Source organism: Vidua macroura, chromosome 4 (assembly GCF_024509145.1).
Source record: "Vidua macroura isolate BioBank_ID:100142 chromosome 4, ASM2450914v1, whole genome shotgun sequence".
Classification (NCBI taxonomy): Eukaryota; Metazoa; Chordata; class Aves; order Passeriformes; family Viduidae; genus Vidua; species Vidua macroura.
Window position 1 is genome coordinate 42498186 of NC_071574.1, and position 20509 is coordinate 42518694.

A 20509-nucleotide genomic window follows, 5' to 3' on the forward strand; every position below is an offset into this window, starting at 1 on the left:
TCCAGGGACAATGAAAATTCTGTAATTTGATATAGAGGTGAAAATTTTTCCAGGAGTTTAAAATATTACCATCATTTTATAGGGGAGAAAAGAGAGAGTATGTTGCATATGTGTGGTTATACAGGATCAATTCCAGTGCGGTGTGGATGATAGATGTTCTGAAAATGTGTCCCAAGGTCAGTAACAGTATTGACAAAAAGAGTACCCATTCAAAGTAAACATTAAAGATGAGTTAGCATTGCAGGTAGTAATATTTAACACAAAGTGTTGACTTTTTTTTTTTTTTTTTTTTTTTTAGTAGAGTGCAAACCTGATCCATGCATCCAGACTTATTATGTGTTCAGGTATGTAATCATTATTGAAATAATGCACTGGTATTCAGTGAAAGATTTTCATAGCAACAAGACAGTGCAAGTTGGAGTTTTTATGGCTTGTGTTTTGTGGTTAACTTATTTCACAGGTTAAGTTGTTGCATGTGAAATAAAGTTTAGAATTCTTATAGCATATGAAGCAGTGAGTGTGAGTCATTAGTTTGCTACCTTGATAACAGTTTTTACAAAACTATCTGGAGAGTCAGTATTAGTAATGTCATTTCAGTGGAATATTGTTCCCAGTCTAAGCAAGAATTAATATTCTGTGATTAAAAGGTATGCCAAAACAGCATGTCACAGCTGCAATTGTAATTTTCAATGTAATTTTGAATTAATGGTGAAACAGTACAAGTGTAAATCAGTGTTAGGCTTAGCAGTGGTTTATAAAACTAATTTCATACCCTTTATTGAACATATCCTAAAGAATGATTTTGTGGTTTTTAGGATGAATTGGATTTATCGGACTTTTTATTTCATTTTCTTACTTACTTCCGTTTACAGTGGTAAGTTAATATATAATTACTGAGATTTACAAACAGCATAGAGAAACTCTTATAGAAGGGGAGAAGATTAGTAACTGCAGTCTGCTCTTGAGAGAGCTGTTTATTCTGCTGGATTGAGTTAAGTTTGGGAAACTGGCATAACCCTATTGTCTGACACAGAACTTTCTAGTGGGGCTTTACTGACACTGTCCTGCCACACCCTATGCTGTCACCTCCCCCAGCACACATGGGACCATGCCACAGGCAGTTTTCTCTAATGGGCTGAGACTGTATCTGCACTGTGACTGTGAAATTGTTGTGATGGTCCATGTTCTGTGCCCAGTGGCAAGGTCAGTAGCCTAAGCAGCAGCTGGGGAAGGAGGCCCTTTGGGGGTGTAGAAGGCAGAGTAATGTGTGTTTTTCACTCTGTGTTAATGATTTACTTTGTTCCATTAGCAAAAGTTAAACTACAAAAAACTGCATTGCATTTCTCTGAAATTTCCTTTTCTGATAAATTATTACTAAGGCCTAACACAGGTATAAGTTCAGTAATGTATTAGCTGTTTTCTCAGAGAACAATTTGGTAACAGTTTTTTAGCAAAATCTAATAGATAAATGAAGTATTATTTAAGCAAATATTTTACCTTGCTTTAAGTCTCTGCAAAAATAAAGTCTTGGAACATTTCTGAGGCCTAGAAAACATTTTAATTAAATTAAAGTGTTCAGAACTGGCACAGTTTTACATGGTGCATAGTTTTACAACATAAATATTTTTTTTGGTGTTAATTTGTGCTAGAGGAAGATAAATGGGATCCAAAATATCTGATACAGTAAATAATTGCAATATTCTTTTCTTTTACCTTTAGAATTTACTTGGTGTATTCTAAGAATTGAAAATGTTTTTCTGTTAATTACAAAGTTGGATAAAGAAATGCTACTGAGAATAATAAATACCATTTTTAGAGAAAGAACTTGAAAGTGTATGCATACCAGAGAACTTGGATGTTTATAAAGTCTAATTTTTTACTAATAAGGACTTAATCTTTGAAAGATATTAGCACATCTAGCACATATGTCAAATAATCCTTATTTATTCCTTTTTTTAAAATACAGTATGGTCACTCTAAAGTAACAGATTAAGCCACTAGATAAAATGTTTTAAATTGAGTTTCCACCCAGTCTGAAAAAAATCATTATGTTGTCTTTATCTTTTATCCAAGAAAAAGCACTTTGGTAGATGCAGGAATAAAAATTGCAATTTCATTGGTTTGCTACTCCTTTTGGAGGGCAAATTCCAAAAGAGAATGTTCTCCTATGCAAAGACAGCTCTCTTGCATGTTTTGATACAGAGATTGTAGACAAACTATCCTGCTTCTGCACTACAGTGGATATTCAAGACTCCCAAGGGTCTTGAGACAGATAGGACCAGAGGGACTGGCCTGATGTTGTGTCAGGTGAGGTTTAGGTTGGATATTAGAAAAACATCCTTCACCCAGAGGGTGGTTGGGCACTGGAACAGGCTCCCCAGGGAACTGGTCACAGCACCAAACCTGACAGAATTCGAAAAGCATTTGAAAAACATTCTTGGGCATATGGTGTAACTCTTGGGGATGGTCCTGTGAAGGGCCAATGGAGAGTCTCAATGATCCTTGTGCATCCCTTCCAACTCAGCATACTCTGTGATTCTGTGATCTTACAAGTGCCTTCATTTTGAAAGATGTGAGGAATTTGCTGTTGGGTGCCTTTGCTGCAGAGCTCTGCAGCGTGAGTGGTTGCCGTGACAGAGTGCAGTATGTCATTCAGAGTTAAGAAGTCCTGCAGATGCAAGGTAGTAGTACAGCTCATTTTTATTCTAGACTGTTCCTGAGACATTATTCCTGTAACAGTATTTTCTTCATTGTGAAGAAGGTTTGGGGGGTTCAGGATGGAGTATGAGAGAGCTGAAGTTCTATGAAATCCTGGGAGCCATTGAGGCTGTGCACAGTGGCACCACCTGTGACTCTGACTTCAGAGGATCCCCCAAAAATAGGATTGTCTTTATATAAAACTTTATAACTCCTTTTGGTACCTGCACTTCCTCTTCCTGGTTTTTCTCATAATGATCTGTATTGATCTCTCTCAGGAGAGATTTCTGCTGTTCCTGAGATTTGCCATGGGAAGGTAGCTTTCCCCCTCTGCCTTGCAGATCTGCCTTGTGGCCCATCCAGCTTCTTGGGTTTCTACCTGGGCTCAAGCTGCCCTGCTCCACCATTGGGTATGGGGCAGGGAACAGAGGGAGACACCCATGACAGTATTATTTCTGCTGGAGTGAAAAGATGAGACTCTCAGAGGAAGTGTGCTACTCACCCACCTTACCCACTTTTCCTGACAAAAGTCTGTTTTAAAAGCAAGGTCAATGATGAAGAAGAGAAATGGCTTCACCCTCTCCTGGTGAACTGGGTGTTCCTGTCTCTAATAATTGATAATTTTGTTATTCCACGTCAGAATGTGTGACTCAGATCTATGAAAATACATTCTTCCAAGGAGGAGACCTCACTACAGTTTTTACACCGAGTGCCAATTACTGCCAAATAGTGTGTACTTACCATCCTACCTGTCTGCTCTTCACCTACTTGCCAGCGACATGGACTAAAGATCCTGCAAAAAGGTAGAATGTTCATGTACTTGCTGGTCTCCTGTGATAATTTAGAAACCTGGTAACATTTTGACAGAACACAGGCATGCAGGGAAAGGTGCAGGGTTGCCATGGAAAACAATGTCAAGTATGTCTAAAACTGGTGATCTAAGAGTAATTGCTTGGATTCAAAAGGTTAAATTTGACAATGCCCATTTTTTCACACTCATACACCTGCCATTTCAAGGAAAGAGAACTGACTGCACTCTGTCCTCTAAGCCACGTATTTATTGTTGAGGGACAATGTGAATAATTTCACATCTCCAATGATCCCCTGTACTGTTCTCCATCCTTTCTACTTAGTATATTTTTGTCACAATTAAGAATTTCAGTAGCCTGAGAGAATGAGGTTGTCTTCTCTCTATGCCCAGTGCATTTCTGTTCTCCCAACCCTGGGCTCTGCTTCTCATTTTATTGAGACTTCTTGAAGCTCCCACAAACACAAAATACTCTCATCTGCCACATCTGCCAACAAAGTGTGTAAGGCTTGACCCTATTTTTCTTCCAATTGCACTTGTCAAAATTTTCATGTTGAGGGATATTGGACAGGCTGCATTTCACCTGAGAAACTGTTATGAAAGTCTGTGTTATACTGCCAAAGCTGTGAATTGCTGCATTTTAAAACACAGGTTCTCCTGCTATTTAAAAGACAGTGATACAGAAATGCTGCCGAAAGTGGATATGGAAGGAGCTATCTCTGGACATTCGTTAAAACAGTGTAACCAAATTAGTGGTAAGATATGGTTATTCACATGCATGTACTTTATGCTGTGCATTGCATAGCAGCTGTTAAAAAAATTAGCATTTTGGGAAGAGGAATAGAATCAGGGAGGCAGCCAAACAGTCATTTGTGTGTTCTTTGCCAGACCACTTTCAAACACAGGTAACAAAAACTCCACTGGTTTTATTCTTCAGGCCTACCAATCCACCACCCAGGCTCCCCAGATGAGGTAACAGGGAAGTCATGCTCCCGCAGTCACAGTTTCATTTGCTGGAGGCAGATGGCAGCCCATGCTTTAATTGCTGATTCCAATTCTAAAGACTAATTTACTAGGACAATTCCAGTTCAGAAAGTGGCTCATATGGCATGTGTGACCCTGTTTTATAACTGAGGTGCAGATGCTCAGCAAAGCAAAAGTGCATTGTCACAAAGTGATGCTAATACTTTTGTGATTCTCTGTAATAATTTTTTAGCAGCTGCATCTTTTAGGGTATATGTGCTGTACATGAAGACTTAATGTCAGCATACCATACCTGCAAGTTATCACTGGGCATATTAAAAGCCTATTAAATGTGTTATTTTATGTATGTTTTAAATTAGCACTGTCATAATGATGTCATTAAAAGGAGATCAACTTTAAGCATAGCATGGTACTTTAGAAAAACAGAATAAGGAAGAATATAGTTATTAATTTCCTGACTTTGAGGATAAATGGTGTCTTATGGATGTCAGGCTAGTTCTTTAGTTGTATTGGTATAGCATCTCGAGATGGCAGGACTAAGTGGGTTTCTACACAAGTTCTCCACTGTAGCTATTATCAATAAGTTGTGCTTGCCACTAGCCCTTCAGAGCAGTCAGGCCCCTTAAAAGCTCTTTCCTGCCAATAACCCTTCATGTTTGTATTTCTGCATATCTTAGAACATAAATAGAGATTTCAGTGGGATATTATTCTTTATGTTATGTAGACTAATTAAGATCACTGGAATTACTCTAGAATCAGACTAAATGAAAAATCTATCCATACATGTTTAAAAATGTCTCCAATAATTGGCTGACTCTTGTTCTGTGAAATGACCTTCATTTCAAACCCCACAATTGCAGTCCTCACTCTGTGGAGTGTAAATGTAATATTCTGACTCAAGTGGGAAGTGTCTCTTGCTTATGAGTACAGAATATGCCATTTAAACTGCTCTATGAATTTGGAACTGGGAAAATATATTTTAATATTGATTCAAAGTTCTTGCTTTGGTGAATGTCATCCTGGTCTCAGTCAGCCTCAATGGTTAGAGCCCCTCTCTCGTGTAGGCAGAGGCACTGTCAAAGTCTGCCAGTTTTTCCCCTTGCCATGAGGTACTACACTAAACCTTGATTTCTGATTTGGTGCTGGATCTATGTATAAAGTATGATGTAACTGAAGTGAGCGTGGCATATGGCATTTGAATTATGAGGGCTGTGTCATACAAACTGCTTTCTTTTGGGCAATTTGGGGCACGGGACAGGGAAAATAATAGAAGTACATTTTCAGAACTTGGTCTCTTTTTCTTCACAGCTTGCAGCCCAGATGTCCACGTAGGACTGGATATGGAAGGGAATATTTTCGATATTACTATGGCTGGCAGCTATCAAGAGTGTCAAAAACGATGTACCAATGACAACCGTTGTCATTTTTTTACATATGCCTCTGAAACATTTCATAATGCAAGCTTTTGGTAAATACAGGTTGGATTCATTTCCCTGGATAGCCCCGTGCCTAAGTAGATTAAATCCCAGAGCACTCTAAGGTGCAAGAATTTACTCAAGAATATTCAATTTATTCCTCCTTGCAATGTTTGTTTGCACTTACAGGTAGGAAAATATCAATTGTAAATTGGCTTTAATTTGTCCATTGGTGAGAAAGACAAACTTGATTATTACAGCCTTGAAAAAATCCTAAAATCCTCTGAAGATATGAAATGCAAATTATATTGATAGCTGTGCTGCATTTTTGCTCTGTTCAATCTTACTCTGCTTTATTGTTATGAAAATAGCATCATCAGAGTATCTAGAGAAATAATTTCATTTTAACGAGACCTATTTTTGAGCTCTTAATCTGATCAATTTTGGAAGTTAAACATTTTTCAGCTAGCTCTGTTCATCATTTGAACTCTGTTCTGGAGGTTGGAGATGGTTCTGGCCCATGGCCAGACCATGCACAATGGCAGGAATTGTGGGCTTGGGAGGATGGTTTAGTCCAAGGAAGAAGACCTGTTTTCTTACCACTTTCTTTACTCTTTTTCATTCAGTAAAAAATGCTTATTGAAACATACCAGTGTAGGAATTCCAACCAACATAAAGGTGCTTGATGAGGTTGTGTCTGGATTCTCTCTAAAGCCATGCCAGCTTTCTGAATTAGGTAACTATTTAAAATCTCTGATTCTGTTTAGTTTTAAGGGTCATGTATCCTGAAATGCAATCCATCACTCACATGTAGAAATGTTTCATTATGTAGAATAATTCTAAAATAATCTTATTCTTAAAATATAGTTAGTACATTCAGGGACAAAAGAAGTTAATCTCTTTTTAATTTTTTCATATTATCATTTGTCTTACAGAAACAGTTCCCTTCTTTAGAGATCTAAAGAATTCTTTCATAATATTAGCTTGATGAAATTGTATATTATCTTTGTATTATGGATACAAAATTGAAAGATAAAAGCCCATCAGATTCAAAGATCAGGGGAAATATAAAGCTTTCTACATTCTGTTTGTATACTGTATATGCACTTGAAATTTTTTATTGAAGATCTGCAGTGTTTCAATACAGCTGGCTAATAGGAAAGGATGTAATATGCATTTTGTGGGTGATTTGTAATAAAAGCAAAATGTCTGTGCTTGCTCTTGCAATCATTACTCAGACAAAATTCTCAAGAGTCTAAAATCAAACAGTGTGTATCAAACCTTCTTATTCTCAATTGAAACATCTTTCAATTTTTCTTTTTTTTTCTTTTTAATTCTATTTTCACTTTGTCTCACTGTGTGATATTTTCCCTTCTTAACAATGCTGTTATTCTGCTTTCATATAGCCTTATTTTATCTCACAGATAATCTAGTTTTCCTGTATAAATCACATTTCATAAAGATGTGTATCAATATATTGCTTTTTAAAATCAGTGCTTGGGTTTACTGCTGGGCAGTGCTGGCACAACATCAGCACTCTCTCCCCAACATTCCTCCCATCAGTAGTCTGGGGGTGGGCAAGGTCCTGTGAGGGAATACACCTAGGTCAGCTGACCTAAATTACCCACAGGGACATTCCATGTCATATGATGTCAGCTTAGCTATGAAATCTAAGGAAAGGAGGAGGAAGGGCAGGCATTTATTATTTACAGTGTTTACCTTCTGGAGCAACCACTATGCATGCTGAAACCCTGCTTCCCAGGAAGATCTTCCCAGGAAGTGGTTGGATATCACTTGCTGATGGGAAGTAGAAAATAAAATAATTGAGTTTGTCCTCTTTGCTTGTATGTATGCAACCTTTTGCTTTAGTAAACTGCCTTATTTCAACCTATGAGTCATTTTCCATCTCATTTTCTCTCACCTGTCCAGCTGGGAAGGGACAATGATAGAGTAAGTTGCTGGGCACCTGGCATCCAGCCAAGGTCAACCCACCAAAGTCCTTTTTGGTGCCCAACATGGACTTTTCCTATAAAACAGTCTTTACCTGAAACCACAAGTTTCTGGCTTTTACCCTTCTGATTCTCTCCCTGATCTTACTGGTGGGGGAGTGAGTGAGTGACTGCATGGGGTTTTGTTGTTGGCTGGGATAAAACCATGACATCATGTGAAAATCAATCTTGTTCCTGCCTGTCTTTCCCTACTTTCTGTGTCTTGTGAAAGAGGCAAGAGCAGGCAAGAGAGACAAGAAATACATTGTGTGGTCATAGAAGCCTAGACAGCACTAGTGCATCAAGAGATCATCTAAGGAGGTCACCTATTCTAATCTCAGACAGATCTTCTATACCTATCCAGACAGAGATTTGTAGAATGTAGTCATTAAAAACTCAGTGATGTCTTCTGCCTTGTTGTTTTGTCAACATCTGTAATGGGTTTAGTTCAATATTTGTTCAATGTTTTCTTCTGACTTAATTTAGTTTATTCCGTTTTATGTAGCCTTTCATTTTGTGCCTTTGCCTCTCTGACTTTATTCTTATGCACACAGACTATTATTCATGCATAGCAATTTGTCTGTTTTCTGCCCTTTGCAAAGTATCTTCCTGGAGATCACTGAATATTGAGCAAATGATCACTGAACATGATTCTTGAGATCATGGGTTAGCTTCCTTGAAGTTTCAGATCCACAATTTGCTTTAAATATAATTTCCTTTGAAACTATCTGTTCTTTTGAATGATATTTCCCCTTTAACATAGGATCTTAACTACTAATTGTGAGAGTTAATTGACTCTAATTTTCTAAATTTCTGATTATATTTTTTACTGTTCTTATTATGTAATTACTGCCCAATATTGTTGTCCTTTCTTGCCTATGTTTTTTGAAAACCTCATCAAATTAACAGGATTCAGAGTAAGCTCTGCCTCTTCTTAGTTTTTCCTTCTGTAGTAAGATGTTCCCAATATGTTTCTATAACACACTGGGCAGTATTGACTTGGTTGCTGTACTTTCTTAACAGCTCAAGTTCTCTGCTGCCACCAAATCCTGTCTTTTGCATCATTTCACTATTTTGACCATCTCTGCAGCTTGATAGGATCAAGAAACATCCTCCATGCTGATGTTTCCAGTTTTTATTTTTAAACTCTTGCACTAGGATTCTAACTGGGACTTCAAGTATATCTTTGGAGAAGGATACTCATTAATCTCTTTTTAAACATGCTAGTATTTCCTATAACCTCTTTATCAATTGTCTGGTTGTGTGAACTATCCTGCCAAGCCTCTGTTGTGTTATTTTGGCCATGTCAGAGGGCAGCACTCCTACTTACTCTGCATACCTTTCAAATAGTAAAAGAAGTGTTAAGATTATTTTTTTTCCCTAATCTTCTCATGAACCTGATATGCCCATTGAAAATTAATTTAAATATTTCCCTATTAGATTAGCATATCTCTATTGTACCATGTAATTTCTCTTTTCCTCTGTATCAACTTTATACCTGTAGTGCTCTCCATGACTTGACATAGTCAAAAATATTCTTGAGAAATAGTTTTTGGTTAAAATGCTGTGTTATCTTTCCAGCTTATCAATCACAGAAGGAAAATGGGAATAAAGATAGAAATTAATAATCTCAATATTGCAAATCTCAATATTGCCATGACATACTAAAGTTTTTGGAATTTTGATATTTTGTTCTTGTTTTATGCAGATTGTCAAATGGACATTTTTGAAGATCAAGTGTTTTCAGGAATTAATATTACAAGTTTTTTCACTCCTGATATTTCTGTCTGCCAAACTATTTGTACATATTTTCCAAAGTGCTTGTTCTTTACATTTTTTACCAGGAAATGGCAAATAGAATCTCAAAGGTGAATATGACAGTTAAATGATATTATCTATGTAGATTACTTAAAATTTATTTTTTTATAAACACAGAGTCCTTTTTTAAACACTAATTTCTTATACGTATGTAAGTTTATGTTGAAAGGCTATTTTCAGTAAAGCACAGCTTTTTATGGATTTTGTTCATAAATTTGTAATTTCCTGTGGACATTTCAACCGTTTTCCAATATGATCAGAGCTTTTTTTATTGTGGTAATGTATCTGGTTTTAATCTGAAAAGAATTATACACGTCAAAAGTACAGTGAGCCTCCAGATTGTTTTAAAGAAGAATGTTTTATGGCATTATCAAAAGAGCCATCTGGTTTCCTGGCGGGGTGAATTTATTTACTTGAAAATATTTTTCAAGTAAGTTAATGACTTTAGAAATATTTCTATTTGGCTTTCTTCTTTCATACTTATTAGTGATAATAGTTAAAAATCAACATTCCACACAAATCAGAAGAATAAAGTTTCAAAGGAATTTCAGGGAGAAGCAAAGCTGAGATGGCATGCATCATCTAAAGTCACCTCTTCTGTATATGTATACTGTACCACCTTTAGTAATATAGTTGTAAGGCATTTCACAGCACTGCAAAGATTGCTTCAATTTAGTGTGAACTAGTGAACTTAATGAATGCTTTTTCATATGAAATACTTCTACAGATTGAGACTTGGGAGAAAAGAGTGTATTTAGGAAAGAACCTTCTTTTACCAGTACCTAAACAATTATTTTTAGAATGTGAGAACAGGTTTAGTTATTGTGAAAAATATTTCATTTTAGAAATCTTTGCCTTCTGAAGACATCAACAAGTGGAATTCCAGAGGAACTCATATCACAAGAAAATGCTGTATCAGGCTTTGGCCTCCTAAATTGCAGAAGATCTCTTCCTGGTAAACAACAAATTTCAATAAAAATACTAATTTTGAATTAGTCTAAGTAATAGCTTTCTGATGTTTGAATGCAATCATTCTTACAGCCTGCAATTCTCGCACTTACATGCAGATGGATTTTTTGGGAGATGAACTTACTGTCACTTATACTAAAGGACACAGAGCCTGTCAGCAGGTTTGCACAGACATGATCCGCTGCCAATTTTTTTCCTATTCTCTCCTCCAAGATTCATGCAATGAAGAAGGGTGAGATATATTTTTTTAAATGTTCAAAGATTGCTGAAATAATCATTCCAGAGATGTGGTGAGGGAGTAATGTATGTATTGTTCAGTGAAAAAAATACAAACTAAATGTTTGCATTAATTAATTGTCAGAAAGTGTGAGTGTCACCTAAGAATGTCCTCAAATGGATCTCCAGTGAAAATAGTGCATGGACCAGGAAGTATCTCTGGATACTCACTAAGATTATGCAAAAAAAAGGCCAGTACTGGTAAGTAAAACTTCTTTTATGAAAAATAGATAGTGCTTCATTGATTTCAGTGTAGGAGGCCAAACTATATTTTTTTAAAGCAGTTGCACTGTCCCAGTGGGTGATCTTGTAAAGTTTAGGTGTCCTGGAAAAGTGAAGTCAGTCAGGTCTTCACATGGCAAACACCAGAACAGCACTGTGAATTTGGTCTTAATAGACTTTACTATCATAAATCATGATGTATCAAAAGTGTATCATGTGTCACCTTTTTTGCAATAGGTGGTGCCTATTCAGTGATCAGCAGTAGTCTCATCTTCATTTTTCATTGGTGAATGCAAGTTGTCTTTTAGCTCAGTTTTGAATTATTTCTGTAGTGTGTATGCAGCATTCTGCAAGAACAATTAGGATCGTTGGTGGGACAGACTCCTCCCCTGGTGAATGGCCGTGGCAGGTCAGCTTGCACGCCAGGCTGTCTCGCCAGAGACACCTGTGTGGGGGCTCCATCATCAGCAACCAGTGGATCCTCACAGCTGCTCACTGTGTCACGAGGTGAGGCCTAAATCTAAATGTACAAATAACCCTCAAAGTTTAACCCAGCATGCAAGATAAATTGAGGTCTACCTTTCAGGATAATAACAATGAGAACTAGAAATAGATGAACTGCTTTAATGTAACCAAAAGGTGAAATTTTCAGGTAGACATTCAGTTTCTTAATGCAACTGGAACGCCATACTTTGTCCCTTTTTAGCATAGTACTGTACTGCTGATGCTAAATTATTTTAATGAATCTAGAAGGTGAAATTCTAAAGCAGACAACAAACACCTACAGAACCCTAGACATTCTCATAAGATACAAGTTTTTTCTTACTGTAATGCTTTATTAGGCTATTTAGTCACAGACTGACTGTTTGTCTTTTTCCCTCAGTCTAGAGAATCCCAACATTTGGCGTATTTATGCTGGCATTTTAAGACAATCAGAAATAAATGAGGATACACCCTTCTTCAAAGTGGAAGAGATTATTGTTCACTCTCAGTATGAATATGCACAGATTGGATATGACATCGCTTTAATGAAACTTGCTGAGCCTATGAATTTTACTGGTATGTAGTATATTGCAGAGGAATTGTGAAAATGTGCAGGAAGACATAGGGCTGGCATTGCTATGGCAGTGCACGACACCTGGGCTGGCTTCCTTTAATATGCAGTTACTGGGGTTTGAGGAGAATCTATTCTGTTGGCTTAGAAAAGAAAATGGGTGGCTTGAATTTATGTGCTGGGAGTCATACATAGTGTAAGGGACAAAGCAGACATGGAAGCTGTTGTCAGGGGCAACATGGTGCCCACAAAACCTTACTGTTGCAGTTGTCTCTGCTGGACAAACTAATATTTTCTCTTGTACTTTAGATCTTCAACAACCTATCTGCCTGCCATCAAAAGAAGACACTAACATATTTTATACTGAATGTTGGGTAATTGGATGGGGTTACAGAAAAGAAAAAGGTATAGAGAAATATTTTTAAACAGTGAATTTTTGTATTTTTAAAATCAATGTTTTTGACTAAAAACCTCCCCTTCTCTAAAAAAAAGAAAATTCTTCTCTGTTCTTAGAACGACTACTCCTTCTAGATAATACTTTAATATAGTTGTTTATTAGAATTGATTTCTTAATAGAAATCAATCAATAGAAATCTTAATAGAAATCAAAAGACACCATAAAACATAAATGAAAGATATATGAAATTATCATTAAATAGCTCCATGCTCTAACACAATAATTACTTTTATAAATTGGTTCAGTAGTTTGAAATACTTGAGAATTCAATCCTCTAGATACATCTAAATACATCTTCTACAACACTCAAATACCCTTCCTTAGATTCTAGTGTAATCTACTGGCAAACCCCAGTACATATCTGGGTTTTGCACACTCTTTTTTCTTTTTTCCTAGCTAAAAAAATGCAATAAATTTACCACTGAACTGTTTTGAATTACAGTCTGCACATAACCCATGGTGGTTTTTTATGTGATTGTATTCATGTGACTTTATAAATTGGAGACTGAAATATGTTGCTTTTCTTATTCTGAAGATTGATTATAGACCATGCCAATGACTTGTGTTTTTATATTAGATGAGATTTAGACTCCTCTGATTATATATGGAGGTAGGGTAAAAGCTTTTAATTATCAAGCTGTGGTTTTACATCTATTTATTTACTTATATTTTTATATATTTATATAGATGTATATGCATCTATTTACAGAGAACCTTTTCCTTTATACACGTGCCTATCTGAAAGTTATAGTTCAATGAGAAATCTAACAAATTTAGGCAGCTACTGTGTAGACAAATTTCTTCTGTTAATTCCTAGAGAAAAGGCTGGTTTTAAATACTCTTGTTTAGTCTATGTGCAAATTTCTCCATCTTAAAAACTACTAGGAGAGAGAGCAGCACAGATTTGGCAACTGGGCAATTCTAAACCTATTGCAACACTTTACCAGGAAATAATAGTTGTTAACACAAAGCAATACTAACAGCAATGCTCCAAGGGCCAATGTCCTGAGAGCCATTCCCATATGAGGATTTGTTGCACCTCACAAGGGAGTTTTGAAGTTTTTCCAGTTATGAGAAAGAAGGTGGCATCATAAAAGCATTTAAATTAGAAGACAATTCACATTGTTCACTAGCAAAGGAACATTTTCACTTCCTAAAGGAAGAAAAATCAGTGTGATGAACATCTATTAACACTTCAGAAGCAGTGACCTCCCACTCTGTAATATCAGTGTATGGGGATTTCTAGAGTTGAATTTTAACCTTTATGTTGCTAAACTAAACATTTCTCATCTCATATTGCCTTCCATATAGGTCGGGTACAAGATATTCTTCAAAAGGCTCCTGTTCCCTTCATGTCAAAAGAGGAATGCCAGGCAAGGTACCGGAAGCGCAGAATAGGTGACAAAGTGATCTGTGCTGGCTACGATGAAGGAGGAAGGGATGCTTGTAAGGTAATGACAAACAGTAGTGTATAGTTATATATTCCAACCATATGTTCAAATATATAAATGAATACTACAATTATTTTTAATTGTTATTAGAAAAGAATGATTATTAATAGAGCTCTTGTTTAACTTGTCACTTTTGGTTGTCAAAAGCACTGAAAACCAAGGTATATGGAAAATATTTCTTACACGACATTGAAATTTTAAGGGATAGATTCCATGGATAGGAACACTCTGAGTGTGGATCCATAGATATCCATTTAGGGAATAAAACCAGTGTTCTTTCAGATTATCAGAAATCCAGAGAGCGAGAGAGTGCAAGTATAGTACCTTGGAGTATTTCTCCAATAAGAGCAGAGTTCCTACGGGGTTTCTCTCTTTTTTTTTTTTTTTTTTCATTTCTTGGTAGGAAATACAGTACATAAAATCATATTTTAAAGCAGCCACTGTGTATAAACCAGAAGGGAGGGTGCTAGCAATGCCATTAAAATGCACGGGGAATAGAATAGAAGGTTAAAAACAAACTGTGAAAACTGCTCTGCTCATAATTAGAGTTGCAAATGTCACCACAGCATGAGTTCTGTGAGCCAAAGTCTCTGCTTAAGAGTAAACTCACGCACTTTCGCCAGTTTAAATATTCTGAGTTAATTTCTGCAAGAAGAAAATAGTCTGGTTATTAATATTAAATTCTCTACCAAATACAGTTTTCACTGCAAACATTTAACACTTAATAATTGTATGCTGAAATGTTACTATTTCTATGGTTAGTTGGGAATAAAAATACTTGGAGCTGGGAAGTAATTTTTCTGCTATGCCAATTAAGCTTTTTTTTTATCTGATAAAGTGTAACAGAACATGGAGATGCTGTTTTAAAAAATAACACACTTGCTATTGTCCTAGCAACTCATAACAGTTTCTCTAAGGAATCTTATGTTCAGAAGGGAATAGAAAAAGAAAGCACAAAAATGTTTTATCCTGAGTGGGACAGTCTCACTCAAACAGGATAAGGCATGTAGAGAACTGAGATACTAAAAACATGGTCATAAGAAAAAATACTGCCAATACTACACACAGTTTTAAATCACTGTATGTAGATAAGGCAATAATGATAATAAAAAGATAATAATATAAACCAGTAGTTTTGAACCTTCATGGGAAGAAGAAATTGTTTGCAATGACTATTCAGAAATCAATTTACTAAACAATCAGAACACCTGCTTCAATCCTCTCTTAATTATCTGTAAGTGATAGTGATTGAAATCTAGGCTGTTATGCTAGTGTTAAAATTGAATGATGCTGATTTTATTCAAAGCTTTCTTTGTGATAGAAATACTGATGAGGCCTCTTCCTTGCATGCTCTCTCTTTTTCTCCTGTGACACAGGGAGATTCAGGAGGGCCACTGTCATGCAGGCACGAGGAGGTGTGGTATCTGGTGGGCATCACCAGCTGGGGCGAAGGGTGTGCTCGCCCCAGGCAGCCGGGAGTCTACACCAAAGTTGCTGACTATGCAGACTGGATTCTAGAAAAAACGACATAGTATGAGCATTACTGACTCACTCAAAATGTTGCTGTGGAATAACAACCCTCAGAGCAATGGCATAAAGCGTATTAGTGCTTTTTCAATGGTGGTTTTTGTTAGCCTGGAGTGTACTTGTTTTAAAATGCAGAAAATCAGGAATGAATGAATTTTCCTATTACTAAATAAAAAAGCAGTAATAACAATAAACTCTGTGATCACTGATTTGGCGGAAGAAAATATGGCTGAGCCACAGAGTTCTTCTGTTCTTGCTAGCATAAAACGGGAGTGGATGATGTTGCAGGACATGTATGGACCTTGGAGCTGGGAGCTACTTCTGTCTTAGGAGGTTGCCACACAACAAAAAGAAATTTCCCTCTCTTGTCTGAATGTAGTTAAAATGGGTGAACCAGTTAGAAGCTTACTGGAGGGCTGGGGGAAGGGAAGCTGAGGCATGGAAATGCCTACACAGTTGCATTCCTCTAGTTTCCCTGGGAAATTAACCAAAAATGTGTCACTACTAAGCAAGAAAACAAACCCAGAGGTCTTGGCAGAGGGACACACGTGAATGCAGACACCACCAAGCCCAGTCCATGCTGGAAAATCCCATCCTGCTTTTCCCAGCAGTCTGCCAAGGGTTTGCACAAATGTGGTTTACCATTGTGCTGTGATCTCCACTGGGCTTTGATCTTCTCAGGACCAAGTCAGGGAGCTCGAGCCTGACCCTTAGGGTGCCTGCAGGTTACCAAACACCCATGTTATCTGCTCGAGGCACACAGAACACAAACAGTGGAAGGCATAAGATACTTTTTTTTTTCCTACATTGCTGCTCTCCAGACTTTTTGCATTCCCAGCTGCAAGGTCACTTGAGTGTGTTTACAGTTCCCACCAGTCTTCCACTTTTAACCAACCCATTGCTCTCAATGAGCTGTCACCTACATTATTCTAATTTCTGTGGATAATTTTGTGATGAGAAGGATAATGAGGGTCAACTTCTCTTGAGGAAGAATATCCAGAAAATCAATAAAAGGATCCCCCCCAAGATATATTTTTATTTTCCAAATACCTAACTCTGTGATTAAAGAAACAACTTTATCCTGTTCCTATATCTCCTTGTTTCATTTTATAATTTTTTGTTACTTTGTTTCAGGTAGCAAACATTTCATGGCTAAAATTAATACTAGTGTGAGAAAAAGGAATCAAAAATTAATTACTTTCCCACAGTAAGAAACAACATTTCACACTGCATCAGAAAGGAGAATAGAGTACCAACACTGTCTTTGCCAACCTTTATGAGCTTGTTTCCTAATAATCTACATTACCATAATTGCTGAAAATATGTTCCAGAGGGGTACTCATAATTGCCCTACACCGCACTGGGAGGTAAGCAGCAGGAGTGGATCTGCAAGTAAATGAGGTCATGAAACTTAGGAATTAAACATCAAATTTATGGGTGGTAAGAGTCAAGCTGCTGAAAATTACTTTTCTCATTAATTTTTTATGCTTTATTTGTAAATAATACTGAGGAAAAAAAAGTGTAATTCCATGCTACATGCTTATACTCCTATCTGTGTCTGGAGTCAGGGTGTGCAGTGCTAAGCTGACTGAAGTCAACAAACCTGAAATCCCAAGGCTGTATTCAAAGGTTGGGGAGATGATTTACTTTGTTTGTTTATTTTAAAAAAAGTAGAATTCAGAGAAGGGATGAAAACAGTCCAAACTTAACAGGAGAGCAGAGGTAATGCTGCTGTTGCAGGCACATCTGAGGGAAGAGGTGCTGCCTTCCCTCTGCCCTGTAGTGTACGCCTGGTGACAGGGGCTTGAGTCAGTGGGTGCACCATGCTGAAGGTGTCACGCACTGGGAGTCCTGAGTGCAGGACATGGCTGTTCAGAGAGCCAGCAGGAAAAGCCTGGTGTGTGTTGGGGGAATTGGATCAAGGGTGAGAGGCAAGGCACATCACTGTGCTGGGATTTTTGCCAACACTGCAGAAGCAGAACAAGAGAGATGGATGGGGGCTGATGTCTCTTCATGCTCTGTTTAATCTGCAGCTGGTTTAAAAACCTCAGACTTGGTGTCAAAAACCTAGAGACTTAAATAAGAGACTGAGAAGGAAAAAATAGAAAACAGGAGAAAAAAAGAGAAAGATTCTTGGCATTCACCTGTGGTTTTGTCCTCATGGGGAAGGAATGAAGACAGCTGGAAAAGAGTTGCTGAAGAAAAAAAAGGAATTGCTTCAGTAGGAAAACAGGCTGAAACTCTCTAAATAAGAATCATCAGGAGACCATCCAAAATACTTGTCTCCAACACTCAAGCTGTGTAGACTAAAGAGTATATGCAATGTCAATCCGACAACCTTTAATACTTTCTCATAATAATCCTGTCACCAGCTTTTTCAAATGCACAAAAAATGTGTTATTCTCTTATTTTCTTTTTTTCCCCTTCCCTCCCTTTTGTTTGTTTGTTTGTTTGTTTTTTCTGCTACAACTTTTCAGGTTGTAAGTATTGCAGTAACAAAGAGAAAAGGCAGTCAGCAGTGCTCTGTAGACTTCTGGAGCTCCATATTTTGTTTCTCAGAGGTATTCCAGATGACAGCAATATGCCAAAGGAAACTCAGCTGTTCCTGTGGAAAGGACAAATGATCTCAATGACTGCAGACATCCTTCATGGGTAGCTGTTGACCAGATAAAATACCTTATTGCAATATATTTTCACCTAGAGCAGATATCCTTCAATGACATGTTGTATTATTTGTCCGTCCATCTGTAATAAATTCCTGATGGCTAAAAGTGAGTACCAGGAATAGGTAGGAGGAGAATGCAGGAGTTTGTGGTGGCTATATGAAGTCCTTATGACTTTGTTTAAGATGAACTGTATGAGGGAATTTCTGATCTTTTTGTGGGTTTATACACCAGCGAGATATGTAATTCATTGAGACCTTTAGACTCATAGATAGAAGTATATTGGTGTTATTAAGTGTTATATTGCTTGGGCTTTCTGGTATCAATAGGTGACTTGCACTAAATGAGAGGCAGTTTATGACCTTTGTTTATTTTCCGTTCTAATCTCCCTCCCTGGGGAAAAGTGATTTTTAAAAAGCTGACAACCAAAAAACCTATCTCAATCTCATTAAAGAAAAACCTGGTCTTATACTTTAAATCTTCCTCTGTTCATGTTGGAACAGAAGATAAACATCAGTGCTTTAGCTGTTATTCTGATTAATGGCAAGTGTCTCTGGTTTTCCTGAAAGTCAATAAATCTTACTTAGAGATGTAGAAATTTTGGTAGGGGCAAGTGCCATTGTTGATGTATTGAATGGCAACATTAGCCTGGCCTGATTTTTTTTGTACAAACAAGATCCCTGATCCCAGAAATTTTCAAACATGTTCAAGTACAGATGACAAACTTAGCGATGGCGCGTTGTTTCTCCCGTCTCCAGGCAGCTCCGGCTCCTTTCGGCACCACCTCCCTCTGGAGCCCAGGCTTGCTGCTTCTGTCCCGCCTGCTACTGCGGCTGGCACGCCGGCTGGGGCTTGCTGGGTTCTGTCGCCCAGACGAGGGTCCAAGGCAAAGAGGGAAGGAATTTGTCCAAATCACCCACGAAGGAAAGCAGGAAGGTTTTATTGCTGCGGAAAGCTGCGGTGGGGGGTTGCGACCCCCGCTTCCCATGCCCGCGTGGGGAAAATGGCGCTGGCACTGGGGGGAGCGGGATGATATAGGGGTGGGACAGGGAGGATGGGGAGTCCTCCTGCCCAATGAATACAGACGCCGTGGTGATGACGTGTACTACAGTGACCAATAGGAACACGGCAGGGGCTGATACGGGGCTTTGGGGTGAATGGGGTTGCAGGATCGGGGTGACAGACACTGAACTCCTGGGACTGGATGGGGGAGTGCTCACAGGAGTGACGGGAGAACACTCCAATAGCAGGCAGCCTGGAGTGAGTAACCACGGAGGGGGGAAACACGGGGGGCGCACGGGGGTACACATGACTCGGCTAACTAACGTAGATTAGAACCCCTAATCTAAACCCAAATCTGGGATGCAACAAAACTTGTTCAAGTACAGATATGTGCTGTGACAGCCTGGAGAACAGTTAGCTAGGCATAAAGTAAAGACATATTCTTTTGCTGCTCAAGTGAACTCAAATTATAACTTGTAACAGCTTTCTCTGTAATCATTTAAATAGAATTACAAAGCAAAAAAGCCACTTTCCCATTAAACTGGCAATGCGGTGTTTCCTACCACTGCTGGTGCTTTGCCTGATGTCCAAGTTTGAAGTATGACTTCATGAAAGTTCACCTGAGCTGTGAACAAGACATGAAGCCTCTCATTTCTTCTTGCTGGAAGAATTCAAAATCCTTGCAATGAAGATCTAGAGAGATCACCTAGTAAGTCCATTTCCTCTGCTTTCCCAGCAGAGGGGAGTGGAACAGTTTGGTATAAGTGCCTAGTGTAAGTTTAATTTGTTCTGTGGAAAATTATTATTCTGCTGTAATGAAAAATGAATCTCTGATGCTAGAAACTGCAAACTGTATGGAATTAAAATAATTCACAATGGCACTCCTCAGAGTAGGAGAACTGTGAATTCTAATTCTCTGCCTAATTTCCTGTATGTATGGAGGATTCTTTTAAAAATTATTCCTAGGTGCTTTTCTAAAAGTGAAATATCTACATTTAAATACATTCAAATTGCATTTCTACTTCAAATAGGAGGCAACATTAATTTGCCTCTAAGCAATTAAAGCAGATATGAAATACTACATATTTATAGTGAAGGATTTCCTGGAGTAGTAAACTGATTGTTTTTCCTGTGGTCTTTGTGTTGTAAATCACATTATAGATATGTATGTGTTAGAA

General features: G+C 37.7%; 1 protein-coding gene across 9 annotated transcripts; it reads left to right on the forward strand.

Moving 5' to 3' along the window:
- Positions 1-295: 295 nt before the first annotated feature.
- LOC128806756 (plasma kallikrein-like) lies at positions 296-16704 on the forward strand. Of its 9 annotated transcripts, XM_053976556.1 has the most exons (15): positions 299-344; positions 816-874; positions 3338-3500; positions 4157-4260; positions 5798-5957; positions 6531-6640; positions 9601-9760; positions 10556-10665; positions 10752-10911; positions 11041-11156; positions 11510-11684; positions 12061-12236; positions 12541-12636; positions 14000-14139; positions 15516-16703. In XM_053976556.1, exons 2-15 carry the CDS (start codon positions 817-819, stop codon positions 15669-15671), a joined length of 1884 nt encoding a protein of 627 aa, XP_053832531.1. In that variant the 5' UTR covers positions 299-344; position 816; the 3' UTR covers positions 15672-16703. The 9 variants fall into 9 exon arrangements, with proteins under 9 accessions (XP_053832536.1, XP_053832537.1, XP_053832540.1 ...); XM_053976557.1 differs by lacking the exon at positions 12541-12636 and having other exon boundaries at positions 298-344; positions 15516-16704; XM_053976558.1 differs by lacking the exons at positions 299-344; positions 816-874; positions 4157-4260 and having other exon boundaries at positions 3411-3500.
- Positions 16705-20509: the final 3805 nt, after the last annotated feature.